Source organism: Festucalex cinctus, chromosome 2, assembly GCF_051991245.1.
Source record: "Festucalex cinctus isolate MCC-2025b chromosome 2, RoL_Fcin_1.0, whole genome shotgun sequence".
Taxonomy (NCBI): domain Eukaryota; kingdom Metazoa; phylum Chordata; class Actinopteri; order Syngnathiformes; family Syngnathidae; genus Festucalex; species Festucalex cinctus.
Window position 1 is genome coordinate 24,417,513 of NC_135412.1, and position 26,020 is coordinate 24,443,532.

The 26,020-nt window shown below is 41.1% G+C and overlaps 1 protein-coding gene across 3 annotated transcripts; it reads left to right on the forward strand.

Annotated features, from left to right (window-relative positions):
* The first annotated feature begins 83 nt into the window (after positions 1–83).
* Positions 84–21,671, forward strand: LOC144014234 (TSC22 domain family protein 1). Of its 3 annotated transcripts, none has more exons than XM_077513910.1 (3): positions 84–2,642; positions 17,649–17,700; positions 20,359–21,671. In XM_077513910.1, exons 1-3 carry the CDS (start codon positions 793–795, stop codon positions 20,632–20,634), a joined length of 2,178 nt encoding a protein of 725 aa, XP_077370036.1. In that variant the 5' UTR covers positions 84–792; the 3' UTR covers positions 20,635–21,671. The 3 variants fall into 3 exon arrangements, with proteins under 3 accessions (XP_077370036.1, XP_077370038.1, XP_077370037.1); XM_077513912.1 differs by lacking the exon at positions 84–2,642 and adding an exon at positions 13,836–14,155; XM_077513911.1 differs by lacking the exon at positions 84–2,642 and adding an exon at positions 17,139–17,458.
* Positions 21,672–26,020: the final 4,349 nt, after the last annotated feature.

A 26,020-nucleotide genomic window follows, 5' to 3' on the forward strand; every position in this document is an offset into this window, starting at 1 on the left:
TGTTATTTTTGAATCAGTTGATTGCGCAGCTTACATTTCGCGTTGTTTTGAAATGAAGGGACTTGCGCATGCGCATATTCAATGTTTGGCTTCCCTGTCCCCTCTGAACCTGACAGCCCGTTAGCTTAGCTTAGGTTAGCTGCCGCTGTTCACCGGCAATGATACAGCAAACGAGGACTGGATCGGGCATATGAGTTGCGCATAAGTCCGTTTTTTTTTTTTTTTTTAGCCACCAAAACACAGGAGTCATTTAGACACCATTGTCTGTTGATTGCCGGCGGAGTGTAAACATCGCCAAGTTTTTCGGGGGGGAAGAGGAGGACGTCCGCATGAGGAATGGACTCAGCGACCGATTTCATGCGACATAGGTTGGACAGCTCGGAAGCTTCGTAGACCACCTGACTGCAGCCAAACTATTTACGGCTAAATCTTCGTGCTTGCCTTTGGCACTGTCCGTGTGATGTAAAACATATTCATTTAGGTACTATAACTGTGTATAGTGAAGGTAATCGTTCTTGCTGACTTTACCAGGGCTTTAAGGCTAACTACTGGCTAGCACAAATCAGTTACATCAATTATTCGATTCCATGTTTTGTGAGGAGGGCTATTGTGTGTAGTAGCTTCGGAGTTAGCACATCCTGACTCTAAGGACAAGTCATTGGACTTACACCGATGCTTGAGCATCACAATCGAGCTAGCATGATAGCTGTGCGTTAGTTAGCAGTTAAGAGTCAAAAGGCCACCGGCCGATTTCTAAGGATCTCCAAATCTTGAACCCTCCTGGCGGCAGGGATGCACCATCAGGACTTTTGTGGAGACCCACCCGCTTCTGGCAGCAGGAAAACTGCGTTTCATTACCGAAGGGGCAGCGGCGGCGGGGCACCCGCTTCCTCCACCGGTTCCGGAGTGAACGTGCTCGAAGACAGTCCGGCCCCTGCTGGAGCCTCCTCTCCGGGGCCCCATCAGCAGCCTGCATCCCAAATGCCAGGAGCTCAGGTGAAGAAGAAGAGCGGCTTCCAGATCACGAGCGTCACATCTGCTCAAATCAATGTAAGTGGCAGCAACAGTTTGGCTGATGACACCGAGAGCTACGACGATCTGGACGAGTCTCACACTGAGGACCTTTCCTCCTCCGACATGTTGGACGTGTCGGCGTCCCGTGCCACGGACACGGGCGTGCCGGAGAGGAGTTCGTCGGACGAGACGTTAAACAGTCTCCATGGTGTTGACACGCCTGGCCTGGTGTCACCCAATGAGCCTCCGTATCCACATTCCAACCAGGGAGCCCTGAAGCATACTACGATGGTCAACGGGACAGTACACCATCATTATTATCCGCAGCAGCACAGTCTCCACTCCGACAACATGGGAGGAGGCGAATCGTCTTCTCCAGCTTTTCCCCAAGCATCGTCGGTCACCTCCAAAACAGGGGTGACCCAATCCCCGAGGCCGCCAGTGTTGGATAGCGCCAAACCCGCAGGCGGAGCAGCACAACAATCAGGTGCCGTTGTTGCTCCGACAGCCAGCGACGCACATCTGCACGGCCCCGGAAATGTTCCTCCACTTCCCCCGTCTGCTTTTGACAACACTGGCTCGAGTGCGAGTGGACCGACAGCTTCCGTTGGTGGCGCTGCAGGCCAGCCAGCCTCCGCAGCCGCCTCCAGCACTCAAACTACCGGCTCTCGTTTCCGAGTGGTCAAACTGGACACCAACTCGGAGCCCTTCCGCAAAGGACGATGGACGTGTACTGAGTATTACGAGAAGGAGGTTCCGCCTGCAGCGACCGCTGACCCGCCGAAAGCGGCCGAGTCTTCAGCAGAGACTGAGCCCAGTAATGCGGGACTAAGTCCAAGTCTTCCGGCGGTGCAGCCACTTCACACGTTGCAGCCATATCAGCTGCCGGGGCAGGACTACACCGGTCCTCATGCCATGCAGAGTCCACCGCAAGCTCCGGCCCAAAGCAACGCCCTCACCTACGCGTCACCCCAGGAAGTGGTCGGCGCAGCTCACGCCAAGATGCTCGGCGCTGCCGCCACCGTCCCGACTCAGCAGGCTCAAGCCACGGGAGCGTACATGGCACCTCCGCAGCCCGACTTCATCCAACCCACCGCCCCGTTCCAAACCCAGGTCCAGCCTCCGTTGGCGCACGTGAGCGCAGCCGTCTCACCGGGGTCGGCAATAACGGCAAAGCCGCTCGGCAGCCCGGCTCCACAGCCGCTCCGTCAAGGTCGTGCGGCTCCGTCGGCCGTGGAAACCTCTGCCGCGGGCCAGCCGCCGCGTCCCCAACAACTGGGCTCCGCCCCCACGGGTCCGCCAGTCCCGTACATGCCTTTGACCGCACTTCAAGCCGACCTGCAACCCCTTCTCACGCCAGGCGCAGCCCTCTACCCGCCCCCCCTGGCAGGAGGAGGCTCCCTGAAAGCGTCTCAGCTGGAAGATGCGCAAAAGCTTCTGTTTCAACACCAAGGCCTGCTGGGACTGCCCAGGCTGGGCGCCGCCGGGGGCGGAGTGATGGCAGCGGATGCCGGGGTCGCTGCCAGAAGCCTAGCCCACATGGGGATGTCCGCGGAGGCCAGCGCCCTCGTAGCTGCTGCTGCTGCTGCGAGCTTGAGGACTCAACACGCTGAAGGGGAGGACGACAGGTGAGACAGTAACCGGCTTGTTCAAACTCTGTTTCGATTCAGTGTTTCCCACAGATTTGAAATCTACTTGGGTGGGTGGATTCCGGCGCGGGGTGGATGGGATGGGGGGGGTGTGGAAGGGGGGTTGGGTGTTTGGTCTCAGTCCTGTTACAACTGCTGCATTCGAGGATGGTCTTCCCAGTTCTGACCTGAAAGCGTTCGAGGCGAATGTAAACAAACAAAATGGTGGATAGTAGGGATGTAACGATATCCAAACATCATGATATGATATTATCACAATATGAACGTCACGATACGATAATTATCACGATATTGTGGGGTGGTTGGCGACATTAAAAAGGATCACAATATTGTAAGAAAAAAAGAGCTCATACTAAAAAAAAGCACAATATTGTGCTTTTGTACAAAACAGGAATGCATATAAACAACCTACAATCTCTAATAACAATATTGAGGCACTTACTTTCTAATGCATGCACACATTGATCGCTTCACAAGCAAATTAGGTTCCCCTTCATCTGACAATTAGCATAGATTTTAAACATAGAAGGCCAAAACATCCCTAATGAAAATAACATTGCATTAATGAACTAGCCACTAGAGGGTGCTAGAACTGCACAAATGGAAATCAACCTGACTTTTTTTTAACAGATGTGTTCCTTTTAAATATTATGAACATGATGACGAGGACGATATTGTAGCAGTTTTAATATCACAATATTGCCCTAATCGTTACATCCCTAGTGGATGGTGGTAAATTGTTTTTTATTTTGGTTCTTAAAACTCATCTTGACCTCCAGCAAACTTGCCTTCTAATAATTTTGCTTAATTTATTGTTTTTATCTTATTTCATAAGCATTCCATACAATTGAGTAGTTCACAGTATAATTTCATACCAGGAGATAGCAGCATACTGGTATGTACGTTGCGATACGTGGAGTTATTTCGAATATTTATGAATGAAGAAAGCTATCTAGTTTTATATTCGAGTAAATGGTGTTTTACCAATCACGGTCTGTGTTTCCAAAGGGGTCGCTATATTCTTTGCAAGTGGAATTTCCGAGTTCAAGTTCCCGTACGTACTTTGAACTCGGAAAAGTCTGACTTCCGACCGTCCTCGAATACAGCAATAATTCTCGTCTAGTCTCATGATTCACAAAGTGATGGTGAAGTGAACTAACGTTACGTGTGGTATATCTGGTCGGTTTAAAATATTTTTTTTTAATACATTTTCTTGAAATCTTCTTGGGTGGCCCGCCCAAGTATTAACATGGTGTGGGAAACACTGCAAATTAGATCGTTTGTCAGTATAACGTCATCAACCTTTTGATTACGACGGCAAACCAGCGTTTCCCTTACAATGTGTCTTTTTTTTTTTTTTTTTTTTTTTTTTTTTTTTTTTTTTTTTTTTTTTTTTTTAAATTAAAAAGAAAAATAGCACTGTATTGTCGAGATTCTTATATAGATTCTGAGACAAGTGGATAATTCCGAGCTGGCGTCACAAGTTAAAATGGCGGCAGTCTTATTGGGTAAAATGACCATTGAAAAGCATTGGACTTTGGAACGTTGTGATTTGATTTGTGGGGATTATTTTGCTTTCAAAATGCGATGAAATGTTGTTTGGCTAGTTTGACAACCTGCCTGGTTTGTATGCGAGTCACAGGCAAGTGCAATACAAAGCGCCGTATGTTTTCCATGTGTAAAGAAAACGTTGCATTGTGGAAATGTGACAAATGTTCAGAATAGTCAATTAAGTGGAACTGGTTAATTTCACGCTGCATGCTTCATGATAATTGGTAGCTTCTGGTTATGAATATCTAAGCTTCAGCGAGAACAACCATTAAGTAGGCAAACTTGAAACAGTGCAAATAGTTAATTTTATATTCGCCATTTTTAAATGAACTTTTAGTGCAATTTCACCCACGCTTGTTTTTTATTACAGTTACTCAACCTCATCCTTTTTTTTTTTTTAGTCAACTTTTAGTTCACTATAAATCTAGCATTTTAGTCTTTATTTTAGTCCAAGAAAACCATTTTATTCGTCTAGTTTTAGTCAACAAAAACTGTCAATGTCTTAGTCTAGTTTTAGTCACGACAGTCATTCAACCCCTGTAAGTTTTTTTTTGTCAGATTATGTTTGGACATTTTGGATCTCAAACTAACCATCCATTCCATCCATTTTCTCGACCGCTTATTCCTCACAAGGGTCGCGGGATCTCAAACTATTTCACATCAAATGTACTCTCATCTTTTTGATGAAAAACAACTTGACGCACAATTACAGTATATCAACAAGTGGCTACTATGACTCCATGCTAGTAAATCAGCCAGCAATAGTTAGCAGTCGGATTAACATTATTGTTGGAACGTTATAGCCATTAATTAATGTTGCGTTATAACTATAATTTACTTATTTCTTGTAATGGTTCACCGTGAATCCACCTCCTGTCTGTCCCATGTGTTTTTGCAATGTTGCACTTGCTAGCTGCAGATTTGAAAGGGGGCGTGTCACATGACACTGTCACAGTGACAGATTAGCAGAGACAAGATTTTACAAAAATCACATCATTTTTTGTCTCATTTTTGTTCATGAACTAAAACGTCCATAGATTTTAGTTCAGTTTTTATGAAGTGCATTTTCATCTTGTCGTCATTAGTCGACAAAAATGCATACTGATTTAGTCCCAGGTATTGTTTACCAATGAGGGTTTTAGTCTAGTTTTAGTCCAATGTCAAACATTCCGATTGTGAGTGCAAAGGCAAAAACTGCTCAATGTCTTCCAATCCCTGTAAGTCATGGTCACATGACTCTCATCTTTAGCAAAGTAGCTACATCGTCTACATGTGTCCAAGGCTACATTTATGGTTGTACAACCCCTAGCAAAAAGTTTGGAATCAGCAGTCTTGGACGAGCACTCACTCAGACATTTTAATAATAATAATAATAATAATAATGATAAAACGCAGATAAAAAGCATGAAACAGTCGTAAGGTCATTCCAAAGTGCAACATCTTGGCTTTCAGAAACACTAAAAAGAAATGAAGAAAAAACATTGTACTAGGGGTACTACTACCAAGTTTTCCATCTTCCTTTCTCAGTTATCCTTCTCGACTGTTTTTCTTTCCCTGAGGTTAACGTCTTCATTAGCCGCCGCCTTTGGTTTCCTCTCCAGGATGAGCAGTTGGAGTGTTTGTTTTCTAGGTTTGGTCATGTGACATTCACAAGCTAAGCTGTTATTGGTTACCTGAGCCCTTGTGATGTCATTTTCAGTCGACAGCAAGTTGCAAAATGTGTTTTTAAAGTTACTAATTGTATGTGAAAAATAATGAAAATATCAAATTTATAGTAGGCAAAATATGAACTTTTCATTGCTATAATGGGCTAAATAAGTGAAGTATCTCGAAAGTGAAACCCTCAAGCAAAGGAAATTTGTTCTGTATTGGCGCAGTGCATCATGGGATATATTGCTCTTTCTTATGATCCTCAGTTGTTCATTTGTTTTCAAGTCGCATTGTACATTGCACTACAAAATGGCGAACAAGGCAACAATAATAGATTAGGATAGGAAGGGATTGCCTCCACTACCGTGTTATTCCAGGGTTCACCACAGGGGGGCAGTGTCCGCCCTTCCAACCTTCTCGTGTGAACCGCAAGCGCTTTATATAATCGTCTTAACGCGTTTGGGAGTCACTGACCTAAATGTGCTTTTATCACCAGTGTGTGTGTGTGTGTGTGGGGGGGGGGTCAGGAAGGCTTTGCTGCACGCGATGAAATGAGAATTTTGAAAGTGTTGCCAGTTTCCTGTCGGATTAGTGCCGATTGATTTGAAAATCCTGCTTGTGCTCCGAGAGAAATGTCTCCTTTAAATGTGGCTTACGCTAAATGAAGTCTGCCAGGAAAATCCTGCATCCCGTTTTTTTGTGCTGGTCGTGGATTGGGCCTCCGTGCCATCCCGCTTTGAACAGATTAGGCTGACCTGAAGCCTCAAAATGACGTTCACGTTTGTCTGCTCTGTCGTCTTTTCTTCATGTCTGTCTGCTTCTTCATGTTTGCTGCACGGGAAGTATTCAACTTCTCTTGGCGCTTTGAAATGTTTTTCAACTTTGCAGGGAAAAACATCCATTTCTCTGTTTAGTAGTAAGAAGATATTCATCACAAATATGTTGGTAATAATTAAAATGATCATTTATTTTTTGGAACAAAACAAGAAAATTTTTAAACGTTAAAAAATATTAAGACAAATAAAATTCTTTGAAACATAATTATGCAAGTTACTTTTGGTTGAAACCAAATTTATTAAAATAACCTTAGGCTTCCACTTTCACTTTGCCATCCAACAAACTCCGTTTTTTGTTTTAGCCAGTAGCTCCAAACAACTGGTTTCAATGATTCGCAGTAATGTAGTGTCCTACTCGGGACGTTTTTTTTGACACTTGACAACGAAAACGCTCATCGAAAATTAAGCTCTCTAAATCATTTGTTATGGGATGCTTGCCCTCTGGGAGGCGGAGCGGGAGCTAAGCAGCTGGAAGGGTCTATTGTGTAAAAAAAAAAAAATATATACATATCATGCCTCTCCAATGGTTTCCAAAAAAAAAAAGTGTGTGTTCTACCAGCTGCTGTGAGTGATTATTAGCGTGATGTCCCTCATCCGTGTGTGGAAAAGCTCCAAATGATGAGCCCAGATTGAAGTTTCCCACCTGCTTTTGAGAAGACCCTTGCTGGGCTCCCCATCAGCACCATATGCTTGTTGCTACTGGATTTCTTGCTGTATTTCAAGAGCCTTGTTTAGCTTTTGCCATTTCTATGCAGCCACCATAACGATGCAGATTTGTCCCGAATCCCCCTCCTCATCTGTCATTTGCAACCGCCTCAATTCAACTTTTCTTCGTCGCGATGGGCGTGGTTCCAAATGGCGTTTTGCTCACAAAATGCATGATTCATTGATCAAAATAAAAATTCTTGGCATGACGTTGTGCAAACGCTCCTTTGCTGCTGTCTGTGCAATTCGAATTGTGGTGCTTGTTAAAAGTGGAAATTGTTGCCTTGTGTCACGAAAGGAGCAAAAAAAAAAAAAAAAAAGAAGTTGCCTCCTCTGGTGGAACATATGGCAACGGGCCGGTTATGTAAGACGTTGCGTGCCGTGCCGGCCTGAGGCCGATTGGCTTCCTTCCACACCAGAGACTCCCATCAGAGATGTTTGAGGTTTGCTTATCTCCGCTTGATCCTCGATTGCAAACACAACTTTCCTCTTTCTCCATCTCGGGACTTCAAACGAGTTCTCGATTGCTGCTTGCAAAAAACATTTGTAATATATTGTAGTTGTGCTTTCCTTTTATTATTATTATTATTATTATTTATGTATTTATTATTTATATTTATTTTTTGTTTTCCCAAATTCCTTGCAAGTAGGGATGATTTTGCATCTGGCTTTGGCTTTTAGTGGATTTATACACCGACTAGCTACAACGATATGACCACTTGATTAATATCATAATATCCAATGCAAGAGTTTTATTGAATATTATTCCTTTACGAACAGTCGTATTCAGTTTTTTGATTTGGAAACTTTTGCTCATATTTTCAACTTGTTTATCTAAGTGATAGGGCTGGGTTCAAAATATCGATATATCGATGTCGTATCGATGCAGCTTTTTTATATCCCAATATCGATACATAAAACCATGTATAATATATCGACTCCACCCCCAACACCCCCCCCCCTCCCCTCAAAAACAAAAACAACAATGTGAATGTCGTGAGTGTCAGTGTTTTTTGTCACTTTTTTTTTTACATAGCCTGTACTGTGGTAGTAATTGATTTAAATAATTATGTATTGTTTTTATAAGGCCATGTTAAATAAAATAGAGTATTAATGTAACTGCAATGGATTCAATTCTTAATGTAAATATTCATATTTTTACTAATGCATTAAATTACAGCAAGAAGTTTCTACTAATTGCAGCACTGGTACTTTTGACTGTCTAAAATAGGTGCTGCATGAATTCCTGAAATGAATCGAAAATCGTTGTGAATCGTGAATGGAATCGAATCGATCCTGGAAATCTGAATCGATACCAAGCCCTACTAACTGAGGTGACGTGAATAAAATACACGGCTTCAGTACGACAGTACAGTTCACCACTGCTAACTAGGGATAGAACGAGGACGGCGATATTAAAAATGCCGCAATATATCGTCCTCGTCATTAGTGTTGTTCCGATACCATTTTTTGCCTCCCAATACTCTGATACCAAGCTTTGCAGTATCGGCCGATGCCGATACCTAAGGTTTTTTTTTCTCAACATGAAAATGCTGCCCTGCCATTGGTTTAGAGCATTCAAGGGCCAAAAGGATATCTTAGACCAGCAAGCAGTGAACATGTCACATATCAGTGAATGTCGTGCATGAGCAAGACACAAGATGCTGCATCCAAAGTCCTATATTAGCCTTGGAATTAATGGTATTGGCATGTTACTTGTTAGTAGTCACCGATACCGATACCACTGTTTTAGTGCAGTATCGGGGCCTCTGCCGATACCATTATCGGTATCGGAACAACACTAGTCGTCATGTCATGATATTAAAAGCAGCACATATGTTAAATAAGTCAGGTTGATTTCCATTTCTGCACTTCTAGCACCCTCTGTTTTTTTTTTGTTTTTTTTTTAGTGCAGTTTAATTTTCACAAGGCATGTTTTGGCCCGCTCTGAATTGTTCCTAGGTGTGCTTGTGACTGTGGATGCTTGTGCCCTGGGATTGTCTGGCAACCAGTTCAGGCTGTACCCCGCCTACTGCCCGAAGCCTGCTGGGATAGGCTCCAGCACCCCCCGCGGCCCTTGTGAGGAGTAAGCGGTCAAGAAAATGTATGAATGTATGTATGTATGTTTTGGCCCTTCTATGTTTAAAATCCACGCTCATGGTCAGATGAAGGGGCACGTAACATGCTTTTGAATCGAGTCAATATGTGGAGGAACTCAATGTGTGCATGCATTAGCAAGTAAGTGCCACAATATGAAATGTTATTAGAGATTGCACGTTGTTTATATGCATTAACAAAAGCACAATGTTGTGTGTTTTTTTTTTAAGTGCGAGCTCATTTATTTTTTTAATTTTTATTTTGATTACAATATTGTGATGTCACACGATATTGTCCAAGTGGTTATCATTTTTTGGCCAGTCATTAAATATCATCATGTCTCCTACTACTTATTGACAAGCAATGTAGGAGGCAGGGAAACAAAGCCAATCTCTTGCAAAAAAATAGGGCTAAAAGTTGGAAGATGGAGTATTTGTAAAAGTCGAGTCAAGTCATCTTGATTTATATAGAGGGCAAATTGAAATATATGGCAGGTGGCAACATGGCCGCCAGCGTGCTCGCCATTCTTGTTGTCCAGTGTTTTTATGCCCTGAGCTTGAGCCGTATGTGGGTCGGCCCTTTCTCCAGCTTTCCGGAATGAACGCATCCCATCTGGGCTTCCGGCCGATGACGTCACGGTGTCGTCAGGGTCTCGCAGGATTGGTTGAGCAGAAGCCTCAGTGCCTTCGGCGATTGGCTGAGAAGGAGATCTATCGCCACGTCGGCGAGATCTCCCTCAAACCGGTTCGCAGCCTTTTTGTTCTGACAACTGTGTGCTCACCCTCAGAAAAAGGACACGAACAAAATAACCTTGACAGTAAACCACAACAACCATAAAACTGCCAAAATTAAAAATCAATAAATGAATAAAAGTGAAAATAAAAATGGATATAAAAAATATAATATTAAGTACTAAAAATAAATATTAATGGTAAAACACACACACACACATACACCCCCCCGCCCCACCCACACACACACACACATATATATATATATATATACATATATATGTATATATATATATATATATATATATATATATATATATATATATATATATATATATATATATATATATATATATTAGTGGTGTCAAAATTAGTGCGTTTATTTTTAGTTAATTTAAAGTTCCTTTAACGGCACTCATTTTTAAAATTTATTTATTTATTTTTTTAAACGCATGATTAATGACCCCCTAGTGGCAGGAAAATGACCAACACAAATCAATATCACACTTGTTCGTATCACGATTCACAGGTCACGATTCGATTCGATACCGATTAATCCCGATACGAATTTATAAGCCGATTGTTGCGATTTTTTTCATTCAAATTTAGAAAATACTAATCAGTAAGCTTGTAGAGTGTAAGATTTATATGAAAATGTATTATTTATTTATCTGAAATTTCAGTCTTATAGAGGTTGTAATCTGTTTCATGTTTGAACAGCATTAAAATAAAATATTAAGGCTTAATGTTCCGTTCATATAACATTCTTCCATGCTCAAGGTGTGAATCCTTAAAAAAAAAAAAAAAAAAAAAATCGATTCTGCCGATTATTGAATCGATTCGAGAATCGCGTGATGTAGTATCGCGATATATCGCCGAATCGATTTTTTTTAACGCCCCTAATATTTATATATATATATATATATATATATATATATATATATATATATATGTATGTGTGTGTGTGTGTGTGTGTATGTATATATATATATATATATATATATATATATATATATATATATATATATATATGTATGTATGTATATGTTTATGTATGTATGTATGTGTACACACAAAAGTAAAATTAAATACAAAAATGAACAAAATTAAAAAAATGGAAATAAATACAAAAATCAATATATAAATAGAATTAAATATCAATTAATAAAAATGCTCTTCTGTCACATTTATTTATTTCTACTGACAAGATAGTCATCCATTGCTGGAGCTCTCCACGCAAGCTGACATGAGATTTCCTTGCTGGCCAACCTGCTCACTCAATCATGCAGTTTGCAAAGGCGGTCCTACCCACGTTTAGGACCGCCCCCTCATTTGAATAACATTTCATCCTGACAGAGCATCTGCAGCATGAAATAAATAAATGTGAAAACGGAGCCTTTTTATTTGATTGATATTTAATTCTATTTAGATATTTGATTTTTTTTTTACGTCCACATTTATCTTTATTTTTTGAATCACATTTTTTAATTCTATTTTTATTTTTTGATTTATGGATATATATTTTTCTTGTATTTAATTTCCATTTATATTTTTATTCATGTATTTGTATTTAATTTTTTTATTATATTTTTAGATCAGTTTTTATGTTGAGTTTTATTCACATTTATTTTTTATTTTGGCAGTTTGGGTCCTCGATATTGCAGGACATTTACACCAAGTCCTGCTGTAAAAATCCAAAAATGCAACATTATATTCCACAGGGGGAAAAAAATCAACATGAATATGTGAATTGTTGTACATTGTCATTTCACAACCGAGCTGAATCGTGCCCGAATCCACGTTTCATAGCAAGCAACCATCAACTTGTTCTCTTCGTCAACTCGCATGGAAACGCACGTGAGGCCAAGCGGAGCCTCATGCTCGTGCTTGTGCGTGCGTCCGTGCACTGATGCATCGTGACAGCGCACCCAGTGGTGCGCCTGCTCTAAGTGAAATATTCCCTTAAGTGTGGAATGCTGCTTCCTGTTTCGGGGACGCGACGGGGTGCGTGATGAAATGTTTTGGGGCTGAGGGTCCGGGAAAATCCGTCTTCAATGCGTTTTCCACCCCCCAAAAAAAACAAAACTGCTGGTTGGCCTGTCCAGTTGTAACCAGGGTTATTATATTTTTGGTATTTTTCATTTGAGTTAGTTTGGGTTTTGTTTTGAGTTTTGTTTTTGTTTTTTACATTTTGTTAGTTGTGGGAATGCTGAAGCATTCAAAAAACAATTTTGTTAACGAAATAAAATAAAAACATGCTTTTAAAAAATCAAAAAAAATAATTGAAACTACATTATGTTTCAAAACTAAAACTCACTATAATTATGGCAAAAATGTCCTTTGTTTTCGTCTTTGGGGGTGATTTTAAATGTGATTTTTTAAGTATGTTTATTTTGATATGAACAGGAATAAGCACGTTTGGAAATGTGTCACACAGAAGTGATGTCATCTAGCGGCAGCCAATAGAAAAGCACCTTCAGATGATGTCACTCGCTTGCTGTTTTTTTAAACATTGCGCACAAGTAATACACACTTTTTTATAAACTAAAACTAATACTGAAACTAAACTAAAACTAAGCATTTATTAAAGGGATACTTGACTCAATTAGCCGTTTTCAGCAGTAAAAAGTTCATATTTTGTCTATAATTAATGTGGTAACTAGGGATGTAACGATATCCAAACGTCACAATACGATATTATCACGATATGAAGCTCACGATATGTTCATTGCTGGAGCTCTCACATTGCACGCTGGCAAGACTTCCTTGTTCGCCGGGCTGCTCACTCGACCACTGACAGGCTTGCAACGGCGGAGTTCGACCCAAGACACGCTTAGGACCGCCCCCTCATTTGAATAACATTTCAACTTGGCAGTATGGCCCAAAACTGACAAAATTCAAAATAAATGACTAAATAAATAACTAAAAAAAATGACTAAATAATACATGACTAAATAAATAAATACATAAATGACTATGACTATGACTATGAAATAAATAAATAACTAAAAAGTGACAATAAAAACGGATTTATTTCCATTTATATTTAATTTTTTAAATATAATTTTCGAATTTTTTTTATATTCATTTTTAACTTTTAGTCATTTATTTATTTAGTCATTATTTATTTTGAATTTTGGCAGTTTTGGTCCTCTATAGTTACCAACTTCAGCACGGGTGATGTCATCAGCACGGGTGATGTCGTCATCATCAGTCGACGGCAAGCGGAAAAATGACTTTTTAAAAGGTATTAATTATACATGAAAAATATTGACTTTTATAAAATTTATTCTGGACAAAATATTAACTTTTCACTGCTGAAAATTGTTCAAATGGGTCAAGTATCCCTTTTTAAATAACTAAAACAAATTTTAAAAAATGACCAGAACCACCCTCAAAACAAAAAACACAATTTAAAAAAACACAAGTAAAAACAAACTCAAATGTAAAATTCCAAAAACTATAATCACCCTGATGCTAACTGTGTGCATGTGGTCAGAAAAAAGGGCTCATCCCATTGGACGGATTGCAGTAATCGCTCCAGACAGTTTACGTAACAGCAGGAAAGGGAGCTGATGCGATGCGATGAGTCGTACTCGGAATGACGTCACGGTCCAGCCAGTCTTCCTTCTTGGAGCGTCTCACCAACGCTGCCAGTCGTCGATTCAGGCATGTCCGTCCGTCCGTCCTCTCTCAGATTCCCCCCCTGATGTGAAGCACCAAGGGGTGCGGGGAGGACGGAGGAGGCGCAGTGGTGGTGGTGGTGCTCGTTTGGGGTGCCTCGCATGGACATAAGCGTTTTGTTTTGACCCCTCGCATCGATGAGAGCAAAGTGGCTGGCCGGGGCCGGGGGAGGAGCAAGGGGTCGCCACGCCATGGCCGTTGAGTTTCTCTTCTGGGAGCTGGAGAGGCATCTGAAGAGGTAACCAATCATTGTGGGCTCCTTTTTGTTTCAAAACAACTCCCTGACCAGCCGGTCGGATTTTTTATTTTTTTGCATGTATATCATGATTTGCCATTTACGAGTTCACCATATTCATGTTTCTTTTTTTCCCCCCGCTGTGAAAATGATCACCCAAAAGTATTTGCGCAAAAAAAAACACCTCACTCCTTCACTATCTGTTCTTGTTGTGTAATGCCCTAAAGATGCCACAAGGGGGTGCCCAAAAATAGTAGGGATGCAACGACATTCAAACATCATGATACGATATGATGGTCATGATACGATCATTATCACGATATTGTGGGAAGGTTGGCAAGACAGAAAAAAAAAAAAAAAAGTGCTCAAACCAACAAAAATATCACAATATTGTTTTGTAATTACTACAGCACGCAGATATTGAGTTCCTCCACATATTAACTCACAAGCACATTACCTTCCCCTTCATCTGACCAATAGCATGGATTTTAAAAATAGAAGGGCCAAAACATCCATCCATCCATTTTCTTGACCGCTTATTCCTCACAAGGGTCGCGGGGGGTGCTGGCGCCTATCTCAGCTGGCTCTGGGCAGTAGGTGGGGGACACCCTGGACTGGTTGCCAGCCAATCGCAGGGGCCAAAACATGCCTTGTGAAAATTAAACTGCACTAAAAAAAGTAGCCACCAGAGGGTGCTAGAACTGCACAAATAGATATCAACCTGACGTGCTGCTTTTAATATCATGACATTATGGCGATGATATATTGTGGCAGTTTTAATATCACAATATCACGATATCACAGTTTTCGTTACATCCCTACAAAAAAGTAGTAATTGGTGACAAGGAAGTATTGTATGTCTGAGTCAAACGTCTCAACTCTTGTAAGTTTTTTTGTATTTTGGGGAGGAGCCAAGAAGAGTGAGTGGAGAATAGATTTTACACACAAAAAAAACAAAAAAAAACTTACCAAATATTAAATTCCAATGTACATTTTGAGGAGGCAGTGATGAAAGTAACGTGTTATAATAACTTAAGTGTTACACAAACATTAACATCGGCAAGGATGAGATGAAAATATTTTCAGAATGTAATTCAATAATTGTAAATATAAATAAAAAAGATTGAGTTGTCTTTAAGTGCAATAAGTCTTTCATAATTGTAAGAAAATACTTTTAAATTAACATGAACATTAATTTCAAGAAAAGAGTAAGATACAAAAAAAAAAAAAAAAAAGACCATCTTCTTTTTGTCAAAAAGTGTTGCCATAGTGATGGTGTCAGCCTTAAAAATAACCAGTGATTGATGTGAAACACCTGAGTGATGTCGTCAACCGTTTTTTTTTTTTTTTTTTTTGGTGATCAAATTGGCTCCTTGGGAAAATTGATTGTGCAAATCAATCACAACTTGTTTGGCATCAATTACGACCTGATTTGTGCTGTTTTGTTCTTGAAGGTTCCGTTATTGTTCATGTGTTTACAAATTGTTTTGTTTTTAAGTGTTGTTACAATTGGCAGAAAATCAAGGAAAATATTTGTCATGTCTTCATAAATAAATTCAGTTTGCATATGTTCCCCCCCCAAAAAAAAATAAATGGTGCTTTAACTTGAGTGCTGTCACTATTGAATATTTTTAGAATCGATTAAACTACCGATTATTCAATCGATTAAATCGATTACTAATTGGATTCATTTAAATTTGCATTAATGTGTATTAGAAAAGCATGTTTCCCCTGATTATTGCTTATTAACCAGTGATTCGTGTTTATTTCGTACTTTGTATTCATAATAATAATAATAATAATGATAAAGCAGGATAGATGTACTGTGTAACCGCTTTGGTCATTGTTTTCCAAAGTAAAAACAGATGTTTGCAAATGTCTTATTTTGATTAAACAGACGAAAATCCGTCTTCTTTCATCGAGGACTTTCGAAATATCAAAAATGTTGATATGCGGAAATCAGAGGATTTGGACAGTTTTTTAATAATAAAAAAAAAGAAACGCTCCAAACGATTACTCAAATTATTAAAGTAGTTGCTGATTAATTTTGACAGCTGTATTTCACTTTTGACGCAGAGTACAACCTCAGAAAATACTTAGGCGAGTAAATGACCAACATTAAAATACAGCAAGTCGTAGGCCAAAAGTGTTTCAATGAAAACGTTTTATTCTGACCTTCAAATTTAAATACAAATCAATTGTACTTCCAAATAGTACTTGGAAAGTACAAAATGCACCACCCTGGATTTGAATGTGGTTTAAAAATGGATACTTGACTCATTGAACAATTTTCAGCAGTGAAAAGTTAATATTTTGTCCAAAATGAATTTGATAACCATTATTTTTCATGTACAATTAATACCTTTAAAAAGTAATTTTTACTCTTGCTGTCAAATGATGATGACATCACCTGTGCAAAGGAAGTAGCTAACGGCCAATCAATGGCTCACCAGTTTTCTGGGTTTGGTCAGCAAACTGAGCCATGATTGGTCGTTAGCACAGGGGATGTCATCAACAGTCCACAGCAAGTAGAAAAAATACTTTTAAAGGTAAAATAATGAAGTTACCACATTATGGACAAAATGTAAAATTTTTACTGCTTAAAATGGCTCAATGAGTTAAGTATCCCTTTAAATAAACTGCGTGTGTTTTTCTTGATCAAAATATGTAACAAAAAATGTTTATTGGGTGGGGGAGGGCGCGGAAACTGATGACTGGCTTTTTTTGGGTGGTGGAAGTGACAAATAACCAGCAGGTGGCGACATTGTCCTTAATTAATCCGCTGTTTTTCAGACCTCTCGCCTGCATTTCTAATCAAGTATGACATCGGTCGCGTTTGAGAGTCTTATAAGTGTGGTGGGTATTTGTATGCATCAAATGAGGCAGCTGTCTTCCTGCTTTCCTCCAAAATGTGGCTGCCGTGGATAGTGTTATGCAAATGAGCCTCGCTTCCAGCCAATCAGGCGTCTGCAGGCAGGCTGGCAGCCCCTCCCCCTCCTTTCCTCGCACCACCTCAGTCAGCCTTTGTGCTCACTCACTACTTCTGGTTTGTCCGGATGATGTTGGAGCCGCAGAATGCGCTCGCGTGTCCCGCTTTGCCGCTTCGCACCGCCGGACGTCCTCTGAATCCGGGGCCGGGCCGAGCCGCGCCGGCACCTTGGATGGGCGGCCGAGCATGAATTCGCAGTGTCGCTACACGGCGGCGATGGACCTTGGCGTTTGCCAGCTGCGCAATTTCTCCATCTCGTTTCTGTCCTCCGTCCTCGGCAAGGAGAGCGCGTCGTCGTCGCTCAGGCTTGACAAGAGGTACACGAAAAATAATGGAAACGTCAGCAAAAAAATTTTGCGTGCGCAGTTTTTATTTTTTTTTGTCGGGTTGCTTTTGCGCCTTGTCGCTTCACCTGCCGCAACAATCGTCGCGTCTTGCGTCACCTTTCAGACCACTGTCCAACCGACTATGTGCTCCCCCCCCCCTTTCTTCTTCTGTGCGTTTCAGCTCTTCGGGTGCAAGTGTCGTGGCCATTGACAACAAGATTGAGCAAGCCATGGTAAGTCAATTGTTTACCTCATCGCTCGTGTGCTGCCAACTAGGCGTTACGTAATGGCCGAGGCACGTTCGGCCATTTGCTTTCTCGTCTTCGCGATATGACCTTGACTTGTAATTCAGACCAATAACTGAGGGTTGGATTATCGTGAAAACAAGGAAAAGGGGCCCCCATTGAAGAATTATACGATTGTGGCCGTGCACTGTCACGATTTGGGACAGATGATGTGGGCCAAGCGGAGGTTCACACGTTTATAATCCCATCCTCATCCTCGGCTTGTTTGTTGCTAGGCAGGCAGCAGCCTCCCCTCCCTTTCGGTATAAATAACTCGGCCGACCATTGCTCCTCCCACTCGTCGCGGGGACATTTTGTTCCGTATCTATCTACACAATGAGGATGAGATGGGACGCTCAAATTATGAAGATTTAATACCCCCCCCCCCTTTTTTTTTTTCATCATCTGGTGCTGATGATGAGACGTTGGGTAGGGCATTCTGGGAATTTGTCACAAGTTGGAAAGGTGGGAAATAAAAGAGAGATTTGCGAAATTGAGGTTGGCTATTAGTAGTAAATATAGTTTGGGTAAATGTATTTTAGTGTAATGGTAACTAAGGGTGTTAAGAAAAATCGATTCCGGCTATATATCGCGATATTACAGCGCGCAATGCTTGTATTGATTCAATATGCGACCAAATTAATATTTAAACATCAATTTTTGATGGAAATATTCAACTAAAACTTACTTTGGGTTAGGGTTCACACTTTAAGCATGAAAAAATATTACATTAATGTAACATTCAGACTTAAAGGGGCTGTCTGCCGGATTCACTCAGGAAAATGCACTTTTTAAATACAGGATGTACACACTTTTAACTTTCTCTCAGTCTACCCATCTGTGTTTATGTTAATCTTTGGTGGTGATTTCGTCCTAAACCCCCACTACCCTTAGCCTGTATTTTGCCATTTTGTGTTTGTTTTGGAAACAGCGGGCCATTTCTGTGGAAAGACAGTGTTTACACCCCTCCAGCCAATCGCAGAGCGGGAGGGTGGCGTGTCGCAAACGGGGCCGGGCGAACGTGTCAGCGGCATGACGTCACTCCCGCGGCAATTTGAAAGCACGCACGGATTATTATTATTTTTTCACTGGTAGGGATTTAGGACGAAATCACCACCAAAGATTAACATAAACACAGATGTGTAGACTGAGAGAAAGTTAAAGTGTGTACATTCTGTATTATAAAAAGTGCATTTTCCTGAGTGAATCCGGCAGACTACGCCTTTAATATATGATTTTAATGCTGTTCAAACATGAAAGATTGCAATCTGTTAAATACTTTGTTGAAGTTTCAGTTAAAGACATTATCATACAAGTCTTACAGTATACATGTACAAGTTTACGGATTAGTATTTTCTAAATTTGAGTTAAAAAAAAAATCGCCATAATCGACTACAGATTTGTATCAGGATGAATCGAATCGTGACGCATGAATGATGATATGGATCAAATAGCCAGATGCTAGGCAATTCACACCCCCTAATGCTGACTAAAACGATTCAGATGTTCAATAGAATATTTAGAAGTTGATTGTTTCTGCCTCCAAATTAATCTGTTAAAATGGCGTGCTTTGTAATTGGAATCATCTTTATGGATATTCAATATAATGACAAAAGCAAATGATTGCATTTGTGCTTGTTATTTTCAGAATGGAAATTTATTTTGCACTATATATATGTATGGAAGGTTAAGATTGATAGATTTTATATTTTGTTTATCTATTGAACCGTTCAGGCAATTGAGAACATTTTCTCATCTGTAATCCCGACATGGCGAACCCATTAGACAAAAGGAAGCTCCTCCCCTCACGTCAACATTGTCACGTCAGTTTTAGCTCTCAACATAAAACAGAAAAAAAATCAAGCCCTCAACATAAAACAGAAAAAAAATCACGCAAACAACCCAGTGTCAGTGTCATGCATTTTCTCCAAATATTTATATTGAAGTACCCTCGTTGCAGCCAGCCTTCAATTGTGTCGTTACAAAATTGACCATCAACTCATTGACTGGAAGCCGTTTTGACTGAAGCGACCCCCATCGCTGTTTTACTGGATTTTGACAGATTTTGCAAGGCCCACAGAATATTGTGTTCTATTAATATAAAAACATACCAAAAGAAAGATTAGAGTCTCTTAATTCATCAGGGAAAAAAATTCAGTTTCTGTTTTGTAGCAATTAACATTAGAATATAGCATCATCATTCACATTCCTGGTGAAAACGGTGGCAAAAAGAGCTTGCTGCAACATGGCCCCAGTTGATCTCTTATACTCTGCTGCTACCTGCTGGCCGTTTTTTGTAATTACTACTATTACTATTGCTTCAACCGTTCTCTGCAGTTTAGAAGCTGCATCAAAACCTTCTGTATGCTCTAGCATTTAAAAAAAAAAAGTCTTTGGGACACTTAAAATGTTTCAAATAGAACATATTTATACGTTTTTGGGAACAAACGAGTTAATTTCCATGGGGAGTAATTTTCTTCCTTTCCATGTGTCATTGACGTCGTAAATTCTCGCTTCAATTATCGCGAGCGAGAATTTTGTCATCGGCTCCAACTCGAGTTGGAAAAAATGGCGTCATTTTAACGGGCCCCTCCGTCCCTCTCTCAGGACCTGGTGAAGAGTCACCTGATGTATGCGGTGCGCGAGGAGGTGGAGGTGCTTAAGGAGCAAATCAAGGAGCTGATGGAGCGCAACAGTCAACTGGAGCAGGAGAACAACCTGCTCAAGACCCTGGCCAGCCCCGAGCAGATGGCTCAGTTCCAGGCCCAGGTCCAGACGGGCGGATCGCCCACTGGCGCCGCCCTGCAGCCTCAGGTCCCGGGCGCCGTGGGACCCGCGCAAGCCCCGCCCCCCGCCGCGCACAACTCGGGCTCGTCGGCGTGAAGAGGAACGATCGCCGACCGTGATCGCCCCCCTTCCAACTTTTTTTTTTTTTTGCTTACTTGCACATTTTCATTTATTTGGTCGGCCTTGACTTTGACCTGCTCAGACAATCACGGTTGTCATGGTGACGGGACGGGGGGCGGAGACCTTCAACTTTTTGTTTTGTCGCTGCTAACGATTAGATGAAGTTTGAAGGAAGACTTGGAAGCAGGACCCACCCGGGACCCGGGATGGGGAAGCAGCCGTTTCCTGCCATGACGCTCCCGGGTGGAGGGGGCGGGGCTAAGAGAAACGACGACTTCGCTTCTCACACGGCGGGCTCGTTTTTTACGTCCCGCCCTCAATTAGTTCAATATTTATGCAGGGAATCAATGTTGTTTTTAATCGGCTCCACTGGGGGAACTGTGAGGATTTTGACTTTCTTTGTTGATGTCATTTCATGTCCCTGTGACGTAAACCGGATCAGTAACGGAGGCGAATCGGATGCGGCTGTTTGTACAGATTCCAAAACATTTCCAATTGTGAAAAAAAAGTGCCTGGTTTCGAACCATAGATACATATATCTATCTTTTTTCACTTCTTTTATTCATGTAAATATATATATTTGTATGTATATATCTATCTATGGTTGACCAGGTTGCAAAGTACCTGCGATGTCAGGATGTGAAGAGACGAGGATCAAGTTGCATGATCCCGCCCGCGACTGCAATCGTCACTTTGCTCACTCAAAACAAGAGCGACGCTTTCTGTTCGGGGGATGTTTTGTTTGTCACTTGTTGTTTTGTTGATGTGATTGAGGATGTTTTACAGTATTTTTTTTTTTGTAGTTATTTTTTTTTTTTTTGTGTGCAGCCAAACGTCTTTGTTGCTGCCGGGACACTCAGAGGACTCACACATACAAACACACTTGGCAAATGCCTGATAAGAAAGTATGTCAATGTTTTGTGCATGTTCCTCAGCCCATCACAAATGTGACGTTACAATTTGCACTAGACAGTTGCACCTCAAATAAAAAAGTGAAAACAAAGAAAAAAAAAGACGTGTTGATGTGGGAATTAATGTCTTGTTCAAGAGCTCAGATTGTTTTGTACTTCTTAAAAAAAAAAAAAAAAAAAAGTGATAATTTCCCCAAAACGGGTGCCAGGTTAATTATGAGTTGTGTAGAATTTTGAAAGAGAGAATTTATTCCATTTTAGAATGAGGCTGTAACATAACAAAATGTCTGGCTGCATTTTATGTGCCCTCTGATTGGCTGATGATTTTTATTGCAATGTATATTTAATTAAACCGCATATTATTTTATATTTAAAATCAAATGTCTTTGCCACCAGCACCGAGGCTTCTCTGGCACGGCCCAGTCCATGTATTGGTCCTTATTGCGGATGCGCACATACTGTCATTTTAAATTACTGACCTGTATGACTGGATAGCCCATACACATCCCAGTGTAAGCCGTTGAAGTCACAGGGTGGCTATCTTGTTCTTCCCACCTCGTGAGCTGACTACTGGATAAACTACACCGTATACGTACAAATAAGACATATACAGCTCGTAGGCAGTTATAAATCTTAAATAAATAAATACAAGTTTCCTCCTGTACTAAGCATCATTAAGCATATAATTTAAACATGTATTTAAGGCAAGTGGTAAAATGTCCGCTTGTTTATGTTTAACACATTTAAAGCATGATAAATCATGCTCTTTCAACTAAGTACGGTCTCAAATGTTCTCCAATTTCGATACTGTAAATGTATGCTGAGAAACGTTTCTTGGGTGGAGCAATATGGCGGCCTCGCGACCTCAAAAGTCTTGACCTATTGGCTATCCAGTCATATAGGCCCCTTCATGGCCTACGTCACGATGACGTCACGGTGTTTACTGGATGCAAAAACAACTTTCCGCTGCAGGCAACGGAAGTGCAGCTAGAAGTAAACAACGCTGAGTGTCTGTAGAAAATGTCGTCTTGTTGTGTTTTTGGTTGCCAGAACCGTAAAAGCGCCAACAAAAACTTGAAATTCTATCGCATCCCAGCCTCTGCCAGTCAGAGTAATCGCAGACGGCTGTGGTTAAATGCAATTAGGCGAAAGGACTGGACTGAGGCTATCATCAACAATGCTCGTGTTTGCAGCGCACACTTCATATCAGGTAAGATTAAACGATCAGCTCCAGCCTGGACAATGATATGGGCTAGACTTAAGCCTGGTTCACACGGCAAGATTTTAAAATTGTTGGCCGATTTCCAATCTTTGACAGACACCACACGTGAAGAGAAAAAAATCACGGGAGTTCCAGTTTTGAACGTACCGTGCGTGGTGTGCAGCCACACTGCACAATCAACACACCCCACACGAGCCGAGTTCATTCAAGCATGTGACGGGAAGTCTTGCAAATCCTCTCGAGATTAAACGTGGCTTCCGATCCTGGTTTTCAGCCGAAAAAGCGGAAAAAAAAAGAAAAGGTGTTGTTTAAAGGAGTGTAAATGGGCACTCGCTTGTCCTCCACTCGGTGCTGGCGGCGCGGGTTGGCGTCCCACCCGGAGACCACGTTTATTTGTGGAGAATGTGTGTGCGTGTATTTAAAAAAAAAAATAATTACAAATTATTTAAAAAAATTAAAAAGAGTGTAATAGCGCAAGCACGGACTTTCTGCTGCGTCATGACTGTTTTGATTTTGGATTCCCCACCGGCTTCCTCGCTGGCTCGCTTTCTGATTGGCTGCACGTCACTGTCAATCTGCTGCGCGGAGCGAAATCGGGCCAAAAAAATCCAACATGTTGGATATGCCCTATTTCAAGTCGGGGGTCCTTCCGAGCGCCGATATCGGGAGGCGCTGTGTGTGGTGACAACACACGGCAGGATTATCTGTGAAGATAATCGCTTGCGTTTCGGCGCGCCCTTACGATTGTCGGGAGGGGAAATTCGGGGCTAAAATCGGGCCAATTCTCCTGCCATGTGAACAAGGCTTAAGTTGTGATTGAAATTACTTAAATTAGTCATTATTTGTGGGATTATTTTTACATGAACGGACTTACAAAAAGTCAGTGTTTACATGCTACATGCGCGAATGCTAACTGCTAGCTAACCAAACGTTAGCTGTATGTTTCAGATTTATCGAGGCGAAAGCCCCCACAATGGTTCCGATAACTTCTTGTCAAATTTTTGTAGGAGAGGCCCATGCCTCGTATATCCTCGTCTTCTGCCCGTCGTTGACTTGGCAGCACTTGGCAGCACGACACAAAAGTCCTCGCTCAAGTTGTTACATTCTCAATTTTGAACATGTCCATTCAAGACGTAATTAGTTGTAGACATGTAATGATTTATAGGCCTTTAGTTTATCTTTAGTATAAACGGTCAGTTTTTCTATAAGGTAGATTTAAATGTCCGGCCATTGTACGGTGGGTAGTCCCGTTAAATCATCTATCCAGTGCGTGAGTGCGTAGGGGTCAGTAAATATCGGCCCATGAGTGAGAGTTAACTTTTTAAAGTAACATTCACGGTCGTGGGGCGTCAGTTTATTCACATATGGACTCAAATGGCCGTTTTCCGCGTCCATTCCGACGTGAACTTTCTGTGAAAATATGCTGACCGGTGTTAGAACCAGACGCCACTGAGGTGTTTTTGCCTCAAGCTAAGCCCCGCCCTTTAAATTGCGTCACATTGTTCACAAACTTTGAAGGGGTCTATATATATATAGGTCAGTGGTCCGGCTCCTTATGATTGGCTCCATAGGAACAAGCCCCCTGTACGGAAAACGTGTGTTGGCCACGCCCCCGCTCACTCATACTCATGTGGACGTGCGTGATTGTTTGTCGAGCGGAGGCGGGCACGCCTCAGCACACGATGACGACATGTTTGGATTTGTGAGATGTTATCAACAGCTAATTTAAATACGCATTTATAATTAGGTTTGAAATGATTCAAAACGCGTTGTCAATTACATGTAATTGTAATGTTATTTATTTTACTAAAAAAAAAAAACGCTCTGAGGAACAGGTCAAATGTTAACTATAATGCAAGGCTGGTCTGTATGCTGTATTTTGTCTTTTAAACATTTAAAACAGCAGCATGCAACTGTATTCAGAATACAGTACAGTACTAGCAGTGTTTTTGTTTTTTGTTTTTTTTTAAAGCTAATAAGGGGCAAAATCTCAATATCAATACAGTAGTGGCTTTGATTTCCATAAATTTTATTGTCCCACCTTTCACAAAGCATTCAGACCCAATTTATTAGGAATTAAAGTGACTTTTTTTTTTTTTTTTTTTTTTTTTAAATTAGGCTGAAATAGCCATTCAGTACCCCCCAAATAGTCCCAATTCCCAGTGCTGACTTTGGGCTACCCTAGGACAGACTGTGACCCTCTTCTTCCTTCACAGGTTGGTCTAATCTGCTCCAAGGATCTGACACTGGGGGGCTCGATCTGCCCTCCTGTCCAGATGGCACTTTCGCAAATCCCATTTCATTGACAAAAGTTGTTTTCTTGAAGCGTGCGGCTGCCGTTAGGTACAGGACGTACTAAATGAGGCGTAAAATCACACGCAGATTATCCGTCGCTAATGCTTGAGTCACAAATAACACGGAGTGGCATCATTTACTGTATATCAGTGTTTTCCAACCTAATAGCCAAGGGTCATATTTCACATTAGAAAAAAAATCTCAGCGCACATTAAAAACAAAAATATCACAAAAAGTGGATACACAAGTTTTTGGAACTCTGCCATCTAGTGGAAGAGAATTTAATTGTTTCGCTTGTCTCAATTATGTCGCTGGCATAGACAAACAAAACTTTATTTGTAGTAAATTAGATATTTTTTAGACCAATAAAGTGAAATTAGAAACTTTCCATGCTTCATGATCTCTCTTAACACACAGTTTGAGAATCACTGATATTACATTATGTGCACATAATTATGTAACGGAGTGATATTCGCGTTATTAAATTATGGCGGAAGTGACGCATTGCGCACTGTGTGGCTGGCACATGCAGGCCTACGAAGCATTCGGTCAGACCTACGAGGATTAGCGTGGTGAGTCGCATCTCGTGGTAGTCCGCCGGATAAATTAATGATTAATATTGTATTATTTCGATTTGTGTTTATTATGCTACTTTGTGGTGTGTTCATCTAATTCCCTTTGATTGTTATGAGCCTACATTGCTTTGTCTGTTGACGTTAACTCTTTTACTGCTACACGTTATGAAAACCCCCCCAAAAAAACTCCACAGTGCCATTTCACCAATTACGAGCATTCATCAGATTCCATCCGATTCCGTCACCGTCACATTTCATTGTAATTCCATGCACCAGCAGCCCATTGAAAAGAGACTCAATGTTGCCATCTGCTGGCCATAGTTAGTTGTTTTTGATTCCACACCCCATTGACCAGGCAG